The sequence below is a fragment of the Centropristis striata genome, chromosome 13 (genome assembly GCF_030273125.1).
Source record: "Centropristis striata isolate RG_2023a ecotype Rhode Island chromosome 13, C.striata_1.0, whole genome shotgun sequence".
Taxonomy (NCBI): Eukaryota; Metazoa; Chordata; class Actinopteri; order Perciformes; family Serranidae; genus Centropristis; species Centropristis striata.
Window position 1 is genome coordinate 24,518,355 of NC_081529.1, and position 16,237 is coordinate 24,534,591.

Genomic DNA, 16,237 nt, shown 5'->3' on the forward strand with positions numbered 1-16,237 from the left:
GTCTGCAAATTAAACGGTTATTAAAAGTGATTTACATTAGCTGATCACATCAGGTGAATTTAGGCGCAACTACGATACTAAAACTGCTCATTTCAAAAGCAAGTGCAACTCACACGATCACAATTGACAGTATTTTAGAGGGAGTGGCAAAAAAATGTTTCCAAAGCACCACTTTTACAGGTTATATCAAGTAATTTCTCACAACACTATAAGGGGGAAAAAATCTTACGAGAAAATAACCTCCCCCTAAGAGTCCTAAATTCCCAAAAACATTTGGCATGGATTTAAAATGCATCAAAAAATACTTAAAAAGAACCATTAAATGCAGGAAAACACACAATGTCAAAGGGGCATAGCTTATACAACAATTACTTGTTACATTTTCTTACTCAAAAGAAAAACAGATGAGTTCATAATCGTTTTTTAAAAAGTCAATCACTTAAGGAATATAATGTTCTCAAAAAATATATAATTCCAGATAGTTAAAAGGTACTCAAGACAAATATGCAGATATGGAAGTACAGAATGGGTTTCACACACTAAGTGGACAGTCAGAATTTACAAGAGTGGAAATGCTTTTTCTAAAATCATTAACTTCCCTCTGATGTAAAAGTGTTTGCTTTTTTACACAAGAACAAGAAATAAACTGTACAGACAGATTGTGTGAACAGAGGGAAAAAATAAATCATCATAAAATCCTCTATCACAACACAATATCGAATCCAACAAAGAAAATGAAGAAACTTGATCAATCTCTTCACATCGGTGATGCAACATCCATGTCCAAAGTCAACGACTCTGTGGAAAGAAATACAAACACAAACTGTTAATAACACAACTTCTAATTATTCAACCTCAACTATTAAGTGTAAAAAAAAATTAATATGCTTGTGCACAGTTATGGTATATTTTATGCTATATTTTTAAAAAAATCCATTAATACCTCAATCATTTTGCTAATATGAATTATTTCTACATGATAATCGTGTACTGAAAATCTGATATCATTACAGCCCACGTGAGGACCAATTTGAGGTCATAATGAGGACATTTTTTGAATCATGAGGCATGAGGGTTAAGGTTAGAAGTTTGTTTAGGTTAAGATTAGGGTTTGGAAGTAATAAATTGGGATTACTCTATCAGAAAACCATTATCTTAATAAGTGTCCTACAGAAATACCAATATACACTACTGGTCAAAAGTTTTAGAACACACCAACTTTTCCAGAATTGAATTGAAAATGATGCAGTTTAATGTCTCAGTGTACTCTGAAATGAATGCACATTTGCAACATTTAAAATTCTTTATTGAGCATGATAGTGTTTTGAAAGTTAAAAAAAAGATTCAAAATCACATTTTATGTTGGACTAAAGGACTAAAAAAATACACAAAATGACCCAAAAAAGACACAAAATGACTTACAAAGACATGAAAAGATTTCAGCAATGGACAAAATAGCCCAAGACTCCATAGAGTTAAGTTGTTAACCCATTTCTTGTTCCCTGAAAAAGGCCTACTTGTATAATTCTGAAATGTACATTATTTTTCAGTTTTGGTTAAGCTTACCTTTTTTTATTTACCTCTGGCAGTTCACCACTTACCTTTGTACCCTTTCAAGCTGTTCATTTGACTTGAACTGCTTGGATTTCAATAAAAAAATGGAAAAATTTGGGTGTTCTAAAACTTTTGACCGGTAGTGTACGTGTCAATGTTAGGACTGTAAATAATGAACATATATCATTCCCCTCAAAACGGAGACTGTAAAAAAAAGCGTATTTTAAGTATTCCGATATGTATCTTTGCAGTTGTATTGTTCACCGATGAATCGATACATTGATCTATATAAGTGTACCATTACACACCATGTGTGTAACTGACTCACCCAAATGTGCTGGAGTAGCGTCGGCTTCATTGTGCATCAGGGAGTCGAGGGTGCGGGGCGACATGGGGAACAGGTCACTGGTGTTTCCAGAGTTTGTGCTATAAAAAAAAACAAAAAAACAGAAGCAGAGGAATAATCAGATTACCATCTGAAATGCCGATTGATGTTTATACACACACTTACACATGTTAGTTTAAATACTTTCGTACTAAAGAGACAACATCTTAGTCGTCCCACTTTACCACAAGTGATAAGCTAACGGCCACCAACGGCTTGTGTTTGTCAGTGTTGGTCTTCGTCACACTAACAGCAGAGCTACAACAAGTAAAAGGGCTGTTTCACATGTTTAACAGGGCTGTTCCAGGAGGATTGTCTGCTACTTGTGTGATGCAAACATTTCCCAAAGAAATCCCAAGAATTTAGGGTGCTAACATCTGACGAAGCCTTCCGTGCAGCCCTATAGTTTAATACAATTATCAGTGGTTAATGAGGGAAAGTGTCGCTCTATCAGTCTCATCATAGAAAGATAATTCAGCATTCATGAGAGTGTGCAAAGTCATGCCCAAAAGAGCGCAGAGTAGGTGAAAAATGCGATGGATCTTTGGTAAAACACTTGGATATAAATACATTAGAAATCAGGAAACAGACTGGGCAGATGTTACATCATGTTTTCTACTTCTACTGCAGGCAGTGTTAAGCACACTAACACATTGATGTTAATGACAGCTACAGTCAAAGTTCTTGGTTAGTTGGCTGGTGGATCAAACAGGCCATTACTCAGGCTTAAGAAATGTTCTTTCTGTTTTTTCCCCATGGAATTCTGAATCATTGTGACTTATTTCCCATCAATAATGCTGCTATTCTCAGAAATCTCTTATGAAGTTTCCCCAAAGACACATCTAAAATACTTTGGACTGTAGAATCCGCACAAATGGATATGGTTGAGGAAATAGGAAACAAATGTCAGGAAAACAGAGTGTGGTCCGAACCAAATGAAAACTTGATAAATGGCATGGAGATGCTCTTGTGTTAGGACCAGAGAAAGTGACGGTGATTCGGAAAAACAAACAGGAATTATGTCGGAAGGGGTATAGCACCAGTATCCCGGGGACCCACCCATGAAACACATAAGCAAAAGTGACAAGATGCACAAACAAAGCCCTCCCTACATGCGACCTGCCCCCCCACCCCGAGCGCCTACCCTGGGAATCCGTTCCCAAGCAGCTCACTGTCCGGCAAGTCCATGAACACGGAGGGACACCTACGGAGACAGGTCAGGATCTCACTGAGCAAACCTCACAAGCCACACCATCAAACCTTCGAACAACCGAAGCGCACATTGCTGACTGGCCTGTGCACACACTCCTCTCTGAAGGAGAACGTTAACCGTGTGTTTAAAACTGTGACGTTATCTGGGAGAAAATATATGTTTCCCTTTAAACACAACTGAGATTCCCTTGGAATGAGTCGGTTTCATTCCAAGGGAACATATTCTTTTAAAACGACATTCTGCATAATCTGGACAATACTTGGTCTGAGGACAGGGTGATAGTTCCTCCACTGACATCAGTGAGTCACAGTGAGAGTAAAAACTGCTTTGTTCTCTTTTTTTTGAACATTTGGCAATACAAAAAAGAAATTAAAAAAAAAGGAAGTTCAGATCTTTTACAGGAACATTCAGAGAGAATCTCTCGTCTTTGTAAAAAAAACAATAAAAAGGAATAACATAAGTGGAGGTCAACGGAGGGTACGAGATCTTCCGGTAAATATATATATATATATATATATATTTTTTTTTTTCTTCCGGTAAATATTGTTGAAATGAAAATAAAAGGGAAACACTTACGGGGTAACACAGATGAACTTTGTCTTCAAGTATGGCTGAATAGCTGTCAGGGAAAAGAAACATGTCAGCACTATCACCCACAAAAATGTTATAAATAATATGCATACTAAACAATATTTGTCTCGCGGTCACTTACTGCTCGTAGAGTCTCCTCCCAGCTCGGGTTCGGGAAGTGATTCTGGCCGGCAGTACTTCCCAAAAGCCTCGTCTTTGGGGATATCGGGGTAGAGGTACACAAGAGGTGAAACCAGGATGTTGGTAGCGTCCATGATCTTGTAGCCCATGATGATGTCAGCGAACGACATGCTGTTGAGCTGCTGCTTGGTGTAAGGCTCCACTGACTGCATCTGGGTCTTTCCTGGAGACACACAAGGAAGCTCAGTATTGATAACACTGATAATAAAATAAATCCTGGGAAGATTATAGTCAACAACAACTCACCACTGATGTCTTTCTCTACCCATGTAAATGTGATGCCGCCCTCCTTGCTGCTTTCACTAAAGCGCAGAAGAAAAGTACCAGGAGGTTTTGGACTAAGAATGGCCCTCTCCCTCTCCTTACTGATAAAGCCCATGATATACCTGCAGAAAAGCAACAGGAAGCCTTATAATTACACAGCAAAAACTGGAGTGTTGAATCAACTCCCACAGAGTCAATTTTAACACTTTTTGAGGGTTTATATAGCTCCACACTCTACAGAGGTAAATCAACATTTTCAAAATAGTTACTTATTTAACGCTGTGCTAAGAGTTACTTTTTAACTCACTAAACTGGATTAAATTAACACTACATAGTTTAAAAAATAATAACTAATACAACAATTAAAATGACAGAATAATTAATTCCAAGAAAAATACATTTTCAAAAACAGCATTTATTTGTCGAGATGCTTTTTACATCTCTACAGAGTTAATTTGCTTGGGCTTGAATAACTCTGTTAAATAACTCCAACACTGAACACCATTTGAATCAGAATGTGTTAAAATGACACTTTGAGAGTGGAAATCAACTCTGACATTTTTAACACTGAAATTTCAACACTCACTTTGCTGTGTAGAGAATAGCAAATCTAATTTAGCACTGTTGACCACTGCATGTGTAAACACTTTGTTTTTTTACGAAACAGGCCAGCTCAGGGACTTATAAACAAAGGAACGACCTCTCACCCTTCATTCCACAGTGCCAGGATATACTTCTTCACCAGGTCAATGATGTTGTCCAGCCACACCCAGAAGGAGAAGCCTTTGCCAGCCATGTTTTCCTGCAAGGAGGAAGGCAAAAAATAACTCACACTGAAGCAAAACAATAACTACATAGAAGATTGAACCGTACGTTGTTTTGAGGTCAGTACCTTGCAGAACTTGGCCCAAGTGATCTGACAGCCAGAGTAGTTGACACACGGCCCTAGATGGAGAGTCAAAGAGTAAGTGTACATTCATAAATGACAGTGTTAATTGTAATGTTTTAGGGACTGAGGCTATGTTTACACGAGGACGGTCTGAACAGAAGACGCAAAAGTGACATCTCGTCTTCACTTTTTATTCCTCGTTTAGACGAGCGTTTTCAGGAGGAAATCTGCTGCATACGGTGACGCAAAAGTGTGTGAAATTGGATTGTATGCAGCCAGGCGGCATCACTTAAAGCCATAAGAGCATCTTTGGGCATGTGGAAATTTTCACGCCACACATTTTCATCAGCTACTCCTTCCACAAAGTTCTCCACCATCACTAGATCTCCCAGGTCTCGTTCACAGCTGCCTGGCTCGCCTCCGACCGATTGCTGCATCCAGAATGTGATGGAGGTAATTCCAGATCCTTCTCTGTTCACTAATACTATCTGTACATATCCTGTACATTTGGTGGAAAGACTCCTGTAAATTTATTAGAGCTGCCAGAGCAGCTTGAAGGTCCCACCATGGAAATAATCCCACGTTTCTTTATTTCCTGTACTGGAGCATGTATGTGACGTAAACACATACGTGACGTGAGCAGATCAGATCAGAGTTTTGTGTCTTGTCAGTGTAGACGACACGCTACGGAGGAGAGGATTCAACTTTTCCACTTTGGAGGGTGGTTTCAGATTTTTGCGTCTTTAAGCCCCTAAAACGCCGTCACCGTCTAAACGAAAGGCACTTCAGATAAAATATTTTGTCGTTTTTACATGCAAGCATCCTCGTGTGAACGGGGACTTAGGCATGACATCTCACCTAGTAATTTCTCAGCCAGTGTGGTGAGCTGTTCGATGGTCAGGCCTCTCTTGGTGGTGGAGGAGAACTGCCAGCTCAGAACCTCGGCCACCTGGTCCCACGTCCCTACTGGAGGCTTGGTGAAGAAGTTCACATTCTGTACAGAAACACACACACACACACCAACAGTTATAAAATATATTTCACACTTTAGAAAACTGTGACATGCAAACATCCTCCCCCAGCAGCCGCTTTCCACCAGAGGGTGCTGTCTCACCTTTGGGTGGTTCGTGAGCATGTTGTACCACAGGATGGAAGCCCAGGCGTTAGGCATCTGGCAGATGTTGGAAATGACGACCACAGGCAGGGAATGAGTCTGCAAGAATAAAGGAAACATTTAGCATGTTTATCTTATTTTCTTCTATTTCGAAAAGTTTGATTATTCCTTGCTAGAGCTAAAACAACTAGTCGATATTACTTGTTGAAAAAATAAATAAATCAGAAACTATTTTGATAGCAAATTAACCAGTAGAAATGGCAGAAAATTCAGTGTTCAGCCCCTTAAATATAAAGGTTTCCTCCTTTAAACTAAATATATTTTGGTTTTGGACTGACAGGACACAGACATTCAAGACATCACATTGGACTTTTAGAAACTGGGATGGATATTTTTCACTGATATTTGAGACCAAATGATTAACTGAGAAAATAATCAGGAAGGTTAATCAATAATAAAAAAATACCGTTAACTGTAGTAGGATTTAGTAGGATTTCTTCAGATGGCCCTCTTATCAATCTTATACCTTAAGATCTGGGTTGAATATTTGGGTATGATGAAACGATAATATGTCAGATTCATTAAAGTCAAATGCATGTGCTAGCGTGTCAACAAATCAGTTGTGGTTTACACCTCAAATTTTCTTCATCTCTCTTTACATCTTGATATGACATGAGAAATAAATCAGATTAAGTAGGCAGCAAAATAATCACTCTGTAATGTAGATAAACACACCACTAAGATAGAAAAAGTTGGACAATGCACACTGGCAGCATTGCAACTTTTGACTAATAATGCAAGCTTACTTGGCGTCATCCCAAGTCAAAGGTCTCCTTCTGACAGATGGTGTGAAGCCAACAATTGTTTTGTCATAGATGTGGATGTTGCTAGCTAGTTATGTTTTGACTCAGTGTTACATTCCTGTGGACGGAAGTCTGCAGACTCAAGAAATATTTCATATTTCTCACAAGTTGTAGTTGTCTATAACTGGGTTTATGGAGGATGTTTAACTCTAAGTAGCAGCTCTTTTAGAAGCAGAGGTGGTGACAGTCTCTGGAGGTTGAAGACTTTCTTAATGACTCGTTTGTCTGGTGACTTATCTTGTGAATGTGGTGTCAAAGAAAAATCGAAAAAAGTTGTATCGTAACATTATGTTTCGGGTGAGGGTAGTTTTCCTCGTGTGTGACATGAAAGTTAAACTGAGTTTGACTTCATGGCACAGAGATGCTGAATGATGCTGACCTCCAGATCGATCTTCAGGCCTTGATGATAGACTTCTGTTTCAAAAGTGATGAGATGGAGCTCCTCTGTGACAATCAGAGAGGCCTAAGAGAAGAGAGATGATTCAAACTTCAACTGTATGAAAATAAACTGCATGGACGACAACAAATTTGAGCATTAAATACCACCAGGTGTCAGAAGAAGTACTTACATCACTATTGGTCCGGCCACCATTACCACACCTCTGTTCTCTCAGGGTCTGTAACAAACAGGAAGTTAGTCCTCCACAGCAGTCTTTTTTTAATCAGAAAACTTTATCACTGACAGGCAGTAAGAGGTTTTCCTCCATAACTCACCAAGTGCTTAAACTCTGCTGACAGACTGCCATTGTTGGATTCTTCCATGTTCATAACTTTTGTGTTTGTACCGAGGATGTTAAACTTTCGTGACCTAAAAAAACCAAAAGCAAAGCAGAAAGTGAAAGTTTTTTCTATAAAAAAAAAAAAAAAAACCAGTAAACACTTGGGTTTGGAAAATGTGTTGTTGAAGTCGTACCCTCGAATTGCAGCCACATCCCCGGATTCCCTGAAAAATAAACAGTTACATCAGTAAAGCTCTTTCTCCTTAGGTCTTGGTGACTTCATATTAAATGTAAAAACCCCAGAAAAAAACTCACTTGTCAATACAAACTTTTATTTTCAGCTGGTAATTGAGTTCAGGAAACTTTACCAGTAACCTAGAAAAAATAAAGAGACAAGATATGGGATGCATAAAATGCGTTCATTAAAATGTATAAACATATCTATGTTGTTTCTGATACTCCAGTATTGGAGTGTTGGTTTCTTACCTGACTTTATTTGTGAACTGCACGCCTGTTTTGATGACCAGAGGTCTGTCTGGATGCATGGGCATACATGGCTGTCTTTCCACCACAAAAGCACTAGAAGACAGAGTGGATCATGTTTCAGAAAGATTCCAGCAAACATCACAACAACATATGGCGAAGAGAATCTAAGGTCAAAGGTCCCTTTAATAACGATTCACAGCTTTTAAGTGCATCTCACGGTCTTCCTACAGACTTGGCTCAGATGACATCACAAGCGAAATGGGAAATGTAAATGACTGCATTTCTAGTTACAGCAACACAATCTCCCCACCATTAATTCTTCCTAAAGATCAAGTAACATCCATGTGATCATCATAATATATAAAAACAAGGAAAGGCCTGAGCAGATGTGCAATACATTTTTGATGCATGCAATACCTCTTCATCAGGTTTCTGAACAGGTCCACAATCTTCTCCTCCAGGGCGGGCCGGTGCTGGATGATGGGGTCTCCTTTGTAGGAGACTTTCTGCTGAAGCTCCTCCAGCTTCTTGATCTGCTGACGAATCTGAAGCTGGGACTCAGCCAACGATGTGATCCTGGTGAGAAAATGACACCCACTTTAAGTTAAACATCTTAATTCAAAAACACCTCAAGTTGTCAAACTGACATGACAATACAGTACTAGTAATATTTGGCATGTCTAAAGTAATTTATTTATGGTTTTGAAAGGACTGACAATGGCCAGCATTTGACAGAAACTTTGATCCAAACGATACTTTTGAATGGGGATGAATACATTACATTTTCTTGCAGTTTGTTACAAGATCCTGAACATTTGTGGTCAAGAAATAGTTTTAATTAAATCATACGTTTCCAATACCTATCATATACTAGAGTTCTGTGTGTTCTATGTAAATTAACATAAAAAGTAAATACGTTGTTGTTTATTTGTGGTTACCATGTTTCGAGGCGGTCCAGGCAGATGTTAGGTGGACCTCCAATACATGCAATCTGCTGCCTTCTCTTCCAGTCTGCTAGTTCTTCATCAGTCAGGTTCTTCTGTACGTAGTCCATGGCAGTCAACAAGCCTCCCATCTCTGTCACAATTTGCTATAAGATAACAGGCACAGCATATATTAAACTCGGTCATAATCAGTTATCCATTATCCAAAGTCAAAGCCTCCAGTCTCTGTATTCAAACAATAGCAAAGCTGTTTCAATCAACTGGTTTGGAGCCAAGTGACACCAAAACATGGTAAAATAAATTGAGAAAGAAAAATTCCTCTTTAACTCATTAAACGGTAAAGCACAGACACCCACCCTCCTCAGCTGGTCCAGAGCGCTGAGCATCTGCTCGAGCTGAGCCATTTTCTGTCTGGTAGCAGCTGCTTGGCTGTTACCATTAAGGTCCTGGGACAACTCTAGAGAGAGAGAGCGTACAGGCCACAGGTCAGCAAACAAATTTGATTGATTTATTCTAAACCAAAATGGTTGATAAAAGCCTTTTTAATATGGGTTTAAGTATTTCAAATAAAATAATATTACTGCTTTAGCTAAGAAAATATTAATTTACCTCCTTGGCTTTTCAATGTCTTGTAGTTGAAGTCAAAGTCATCTTGCAAGTTCTCGAGCATTTTCATCTTTTGTTCCATATCCTGAAGAAAAAAAATGAGGATTTATATATTTATAAGAAGACAGACTCCTTTTGTCAAATAAGTGAGTCTTCAGGATTCTTTGTTGCGTCCTTAATCAGTGAGTCTCTGACGGTAACGAACCTGCACCCTCTTCCTGATGTCTTGGAGGTTGTGCTCCAGGATCTGCTGCTTCTCTGTCACTACTGTCCCAGTGGGATGAGCTGCCTGGCCATCCTGCAAGAGAAAAAAAACTCTCTGTTGAACCACTTAAAACTCATGAACTTGTGCTCTTTGACTTAATAAGAATGTTAACTCTTTTCTACCTGCACAGCTGTGGTGGCAGTCTGCAGCAGCCTCTGCTCCTCCCACAGACAGCGGGCAACAATGCGGGCGATATCCATCGGCTTCTCCAAGTACTTGCTCTGCAGATGCTGTTTAATCCTGCGCAGGTTATGCTGGTAGAGAACATTGTTCTCCTGCAGGAAACGGCTATACTGCTGGTCTATTTCTCCCAGGAGGTTGTGGAACACCAGTGTGGCGTGTGACTCCTTATTGGCAGCGTAAGCCCTTGTAAAGGAGAGGATAAGATAATCAGTATGGTTATTTATAGTTCTTTCTGAAAGCTGGTAGGAAGAGAATACACAGCTCACATCACCTTCACCTTTTTTTGAATCACAATAAAACTACTAGGGGATTTTTAAAAAAAGATAATTTAATACAAATTGGACAGAAAATATTTTTAGGTACTAATATTTTTAACAAATCCATATAATACTCCAATTATTTGTTTGTTTTTATTATATTTTATATATATATATATAATTTTAGTTATGCATTAATATATTATTTGATTTGATCTAATTTAGTTATATTTCTTTCTTTTCTTAAATCCACTTTTTTTTTTAAGTTTAATAAAAAAAAAAAACTGTATAGTGCTTCCAAAATCAATAACTAATTGTGTTAAATTATTGGGATCTCAATATTGACTAAAATAATTGAGATAATGGTTTTTTGCCATAATCAAGCAGCCCTAACTGTGAAACATAATAGGCATGAGATCCCTTTAACAAAGCCACAAGGGAAGAAAGAGGCATGATAAGAAAGCAAATGAATGAATGCCAAAACATAAAAGCTTTCCATGTGTCAAGTCATCATGAGTGGCCAAATGCCAGACTGCAGGGAGTGGAGGATAAAAACAATTTACTGCCATATTTCCTGCAGATATGAGAAACAAAGTGTGCTTTCATAACACGGCTCAATTATCCAATTATTTCTCACCAGTCCTGACTCTCAATCCACGGGGCGAGGAACTGCCGCAGCTCCATGGGGAAGCTGTCACTGTACAGGTGGTAGAGCTGCTCCAGATACCTGGTCTCCAGCTGCTGTAACTGGTTCCACTGGGCCATCCTGACGTTCACCTCCTCAAACCTACACAAATAAAGATGAGGGTAATATCATGAATTAAGCAGAGAAGGCAAAAACTATTTATTATTAAAAGAACTGCCATGTGCTGTATCAGAGTAACTCTCAAACTGACCACGGAGAAAAAGCTAATTGTCAGCTTTTCTCGCCAAATGATAACAGGCTCTCAGGAGGCCTCCTATTCAGAACAGTCACTTCCTGTTCAGTGAAACACAACGCCTTCACCAAGAAATATAGGCCAACATGAACAGCTGTGAACTCCCTAAGCAGACAGACATAAATGATCTTTGCCCTAACTGCGTTCACTGGAAACAACGAAAAACCACACCTTCCTTTTCTCAGCAACTGAAAAGCTATAGAGATGGGTCTGAAACCGAAGGAACATATTCTTAGACATAATACAAGACTGGCTTGAATCATTTCCTTCATATTCATTTACTGAGAAGTACAATGCACCTTGAGCAATATTAGAAATATTATCCATCTGATCCACATTGTAGTTTCGGTTGGTCTTCTCATCTTACCAACAGAAGACTACAGTGTTTCCCGGAGGGCTCCAGACTGAACACTAACAATAACCTAGACAGTCAGTAAATCCAACAAGTTGTCTCCTCTGTTGTGACTGGCCCCCATATAAAATAACCATCTGAAGCCTTTGTTTGAGCCTCTTACATAAGCTTTGAATACTGTTGCATTACCACCCAAAGTCTAGCGCCTAGTTGGCGGTAAATTCAGTGAAATTGCACAACTCTAGGCAGGATTTAGATACGAGAACAGAAGGTCAACCAAACTCAGATCCTTAATAACTGATGACTCAGCTATGTTCTCCACAAAACTAGAATCTGATTTCCGTTTCTAGTGAGTAAGATATTGCTATTGCTCACAAAAAGATAATGCTGGTAACATACAAAAAGTTCAAATAAATACATACATTTGCATTCAACATCCGTCCAAGTTTCTGCTTCACCCACACTGTACTTGATAGAGCCCTGCATTAATTACTCTGTATTAGAGACCGATCGATATGGGATTTCATATCGGTGCATGTCAGACAACATATTCCCCAATACAGATGTGTCTACAATAGGTCAACATCGACTGACTAATATATCAGTCTTGGTAACATCTGTATGCTTAGTTTTGCCCATCCCTATTATTACAGATACAGGGAAAAAGTGTAAAAACTCCTCTCAGTATTATAAGTATTTAGTGTCGCAATTCTTTAAATTCAAGATTTGAATAGACTTTCAATTTTGAGGTCTTGATACAATTTTTTTTCAAATGTTATTTACTCAGCACTGAAAGCTGTGCTATTTCAAAAATACCACATTTAAATGGTCAAATTTAAATAACTTATCTAAATCTCCAATCCTGCCACCACCGCTAACTTCATCCTCAATAACTACGATAGAATAAAAGTATTATCTCACATCGTATTAAGCTATAGCATTTCAATGCATTATGTTTTTGTAAAGCTTATAAAAGCCATGCATTTGTTATTACTTATTCTAACACCACAGAACAATTGTTGGCAACAATTGCAGCATAAAAAGCACAAGTACAACAAATATTAGTAATGGCCTCACTCCATTTAGGTTTGTGGCTCAAAAGCACTGAGAAAAGGTATTTGTTAAAATGGACTGTATGCATGGATAATTCAACCAATCTCACGTTTGTTTCCCCTAAATCATGTCAGTCTCCCAAGTAAGCCACAGGAATTCATTTGAAACAATTACTCTGATTGACATTGTATGACCATGGTTTTTTTAAGCATGGAAGGGACACTACCTTATATCATCCACCAAATGTGACAGTTTTCATATGACCCACCTTCCTCATTCACCGAAATGTGAAAAAGGTGCATCTGGTGTGAATTTCTGGGCATGTGAAAACCACAGATATATAGGTGAAAACCCTGAGAGGATCATCACATCAAAGAGCAACTGAGTCATCTCAACAACGTGAGGATTAGTTTCATTATTTCATCATCTCAATTAGTATTTCCTTCTTTTTATTGTTGGGGATTGGGGTTGAAATTACAAACAATGTCTCAGGCTCACTACGTTCAGTAACCTCTTGGCACAACGTGACTTTTACTGTATTATCTATTTCCTTCATCATGCTCCGTGTACTCCATTGAATTACAGAGTTACCAATAAACTCTGCAAGATCATCAATGACCTAGTGTGTACAGTTCCAAAAGTGGCACAGTACAGATTTTTTTATTGATTCTTCAATTATTAAAAACAATGTTTTGCACTGAGTCAATGCAACATTGTCACTTGCTACAAGCTAACAGCCGGTTTGTATCAAATGATAAGAGTCAAATGTTATTTTGGGCAGTAAGGTCACTAGTCCAAAAGTTTGAAAATATTGGCTGTTGGTCAAATAAATTAAACATTTCAATGATGGCACTGAGCAATCTTAGAAAGATGCACATTATTCACAAATATTGATGTTAATGCCAAGGGTAAATGGTAGGCTATTATCTTAACAATGCATCTTTAACATCTTTGTTTGAACATCAGTCTCAAGGTATGCAAGCAGGTTTTGCCAGAAGTTTCCCAGACCAGCCAGATGTGAGCTGTTTGTCCAACTTCCAAAGCCCGGTAGTCATTGGGCATTAACCATAAACACACTGAGACTGATTTTTCCAGGAAGTACTTCCTTAAACAAACAAACAAAAAATCAGTAACCATGCCATTTTCTTTATTTTATGGCCTTTGTAAACACAGGTGACAATAAATGTATGTTTATGCATTTTATAAGGGAAATATATCAGGCAGTGACTCTAAAACATAGATAACATACAGTCAACAGTGTAGTAATCTATCTGATACACTGTATCACTATGACTCCACAGCTGTAGTGGCTGCAACAAAGATGATATTTTCATGATTAAAACCCTGACATACACTTAAAAAATAAGATTTTCTCAAAGTCTGGAGAGATCACCTCTTAAAATCTTTTTTTTTTCTTAATGGAAATGATCTCAGTGCCAAGTGTCAGGTGCAATGTGTTGGCCTGCAGGGATGGAGATGGGCGTGACAATTGAAGGCAAACACACAACAATGACCTAATTTTCACTGGGTCCAAATATGCATCCCATTAAAGTTTTAGCTATTATGCAGTCCTGTTTGACGACAACTGACGAATGTGAGACCATAATTAAACTAGGTGATCCAGAACAGAACCGAAAACATTAACATTAACATCAAACCATGATTATTAGTCTTAGTTGTAATACTATCAGCCACATGAGGAAAAAGTAGGACCGAGTTGCTAAAATTAAAACGCAATAACACTTTAATAACTTATGTAACGCTAACACCATGGGCACAGAATGGCTTCCCCAGCATGAATAAGTTATAACCTCGTCACAATGCTGCAATTGTAGCTCAATAGCGTTATAGCTAGAACAGCTAACTTTAGCTATGCACACACATCGTTTGCGGTAACGTAATAATGAAAACAACCTCGCCTCATGTCGAAGAAAAGATGTTTAATAAATGCCAAAAGCAGAAGTCTCTTTAATAGTCGCTTACCTGGCTAGTTGTTAACTCCTTTTGGAAGTTTCTCGGTGGGAAAAATGCAACTTTTTTCTACTAAAAACACTGACAAAATAAGTCAGTGACGATTTTTGTACAAAGTGAACACGAAAAAGCGAGGGAGAAGGTCCTAACTGTGTTGGTTTTCTTGCGAGTACAGGAAACACCTCTCCGACGCACGTCTCATCGAGCCCATCTCCTACATTGCAGTCTTTCCAGCCAGACAAACGCCATACACGGCTTGATTGACAGCTCCGATAGCCAATAGGAACAACCTATTCTGCGGTAGCCAATCAAATTAAGTGTATAAGTTGCAAAGGCGGGTCTTAACGGTGGGTTTGGTTGAGAACGTCGTGTTTACTGCTGTCGCAACTTCGCTGTTACCACCATTGAAACCTCCCTCCGACAGAGCAGAGCGCTTACTTGCTGCGCAGGGAGGACAAGCCGTTCAATAGAACAGCCAGCCTGGAAGTCATCTGAGTTACTGGCAGCGTCGACGTCATCAAGAGTTTAATAACGCCAGTGCTTTTCATTGACCTCTCCTAGTCTCATTTACACAAGCAAACACACAAGCTGACAAACAAATGGTGTAACCAGGTATATAAAACATTTATAAAATTCGAGAAAACAAAAAAATGATAGGCAGTGTAAGCTTTTATTAATATTGAAGTGACAAAAGAGGCCTTAAAACACAATAATGAAAAGGCAAGCTTTATATAGCCTATAATTTGAGTTTGAATCAGTAACACCAAGAGCAATTATGTGTCACATTGTGTTGCAGCTTCAGTTTTTTAATAACCATTTAATCAAAACAACACAAAATATACATGGTGGCAAAAACACACTTCTTAAAAAAAGGGACCAATATCTTACAAGTGCTTCAATGTTTGGTGTGCAAAACAATGTAGATGTTTTTTCACCCAAAAAAATCACTAAAAGGATATCATTATATACTTTATATGTATATAATAATTTAAAGCCTAAGTGATACCACAGGCTTGTTGTTTATTTCTTTGCTCCTTTGGAATTTGCACTTGATGCTGACCTAAACTTGGAGTCTCACCAAGATCTAAGTGTGAATATATGGTATGCATACTTACTCTTCACGATCATGCACACAAACACACACAGACGCACACACACACACACACACGCACAGACGCACACTTTTTCTCTGTCTTTCTCATTATTGTCTTCCCTCCACAGTGCTCTGAGAGAGCACTCTCCTTAATTGCATTCCCCAGCCCATTGATTATTTTTATGGCTTCTTCCGTGCTACACAGGGGGCTTCTGTGAGCCTGCACCACATCAAGATCACACACAGTCTCTCGGGACAAAGATGGAAGCCATACATTCACCCTCTCCTTGTCCAGAACCCTGTGTGCTTGCCTTATA

General features: G+C 38.6%; 1 protein-coding gene across 2 annotated transcripts; it reads right to left on the reverse strand.

Annotated features, from left to right (window-relative positions):
- Positions 1-245: 245 nt before the first annotated feature.
- stat3 (signal transducer and activator of transcription 3 (acute-phase response factor)) lies at positions 246-15,065 on the reverse strand. Of its 2 annotated transcripts, XM_059347557.1 has the most exons (24): positions 14,840-15,064; positions 11,151-11,300; positions 10,196-10,439; positions 10,014-10,106; positions 9,812-9,893; positions 9,559-9,659; positions 9,197-9,348; positions 8,676-8,834; positions 8,259-8,351; positions 8,088-8,147; positions 7,967-7,996; positions 7,768-7,861; positions 7,623-7,670; positions 7,433-7,516; positions 6,191-6,289; positions 5,935-6,070; positions 5,080-5,132; positions 4,895-4,989; positions 4,170-4,309; positions 3,865-4,086; positions 3,729-3,771; positions 3,084-3,143; positions 1,883-1,980; positions 246-798 (listed from the first exon to the last, which is right to left on the reverse strand). In XM_059347557.1, the coding sequence occupies exons 2-24, from the start codon at positions 11,276-11,278 to the stop codon at positions 758-760; spliced, it is 2,355 nt and encodes a 784-aa protein (XP_059203540.1). In that variant the 5' UTR covers positions 11,279-11,300; positions 14,840-15,064; the 3' UTR covers positions 246-757. The 2 variants fall into 2 exon arrangements, with proteins under 2 accessions (XP_059203540.1, XP_059203541.1); XM_059347558.1 differs by lacking the exon at positions 3,084-3,143 and having other exon boundaries at positions 14,840-15,065.
- Between the last annotated feature and the right edge of the window lie 1,172 nt (positions 15,066-16,237).

Bases quoted from the DNA above. Each gene is read 5' to 3' on its own strand.
- stat3 (XM_059347557.1), bottom strand. From the start codon at position 11,278: ATGGCCCAGTGGAACCAGTTACAGCAGCTGGAGACCAGGTATCTGGAG. The intron at 10,440-11,150 runs GTGAGAAATAAT...CTCCTTTACAAG, and splicing joins TGGATTGAGAGTCAGGACTG to GGCTTACGCTGCCAATAAGG. The intron at 799-1,882 runs GTGAGTCAGTTA...TTCTTTCCACAG, and splicing joins CGCTACTCCAGCACATTTGG to AGTCGTTGACTTTGGACATG.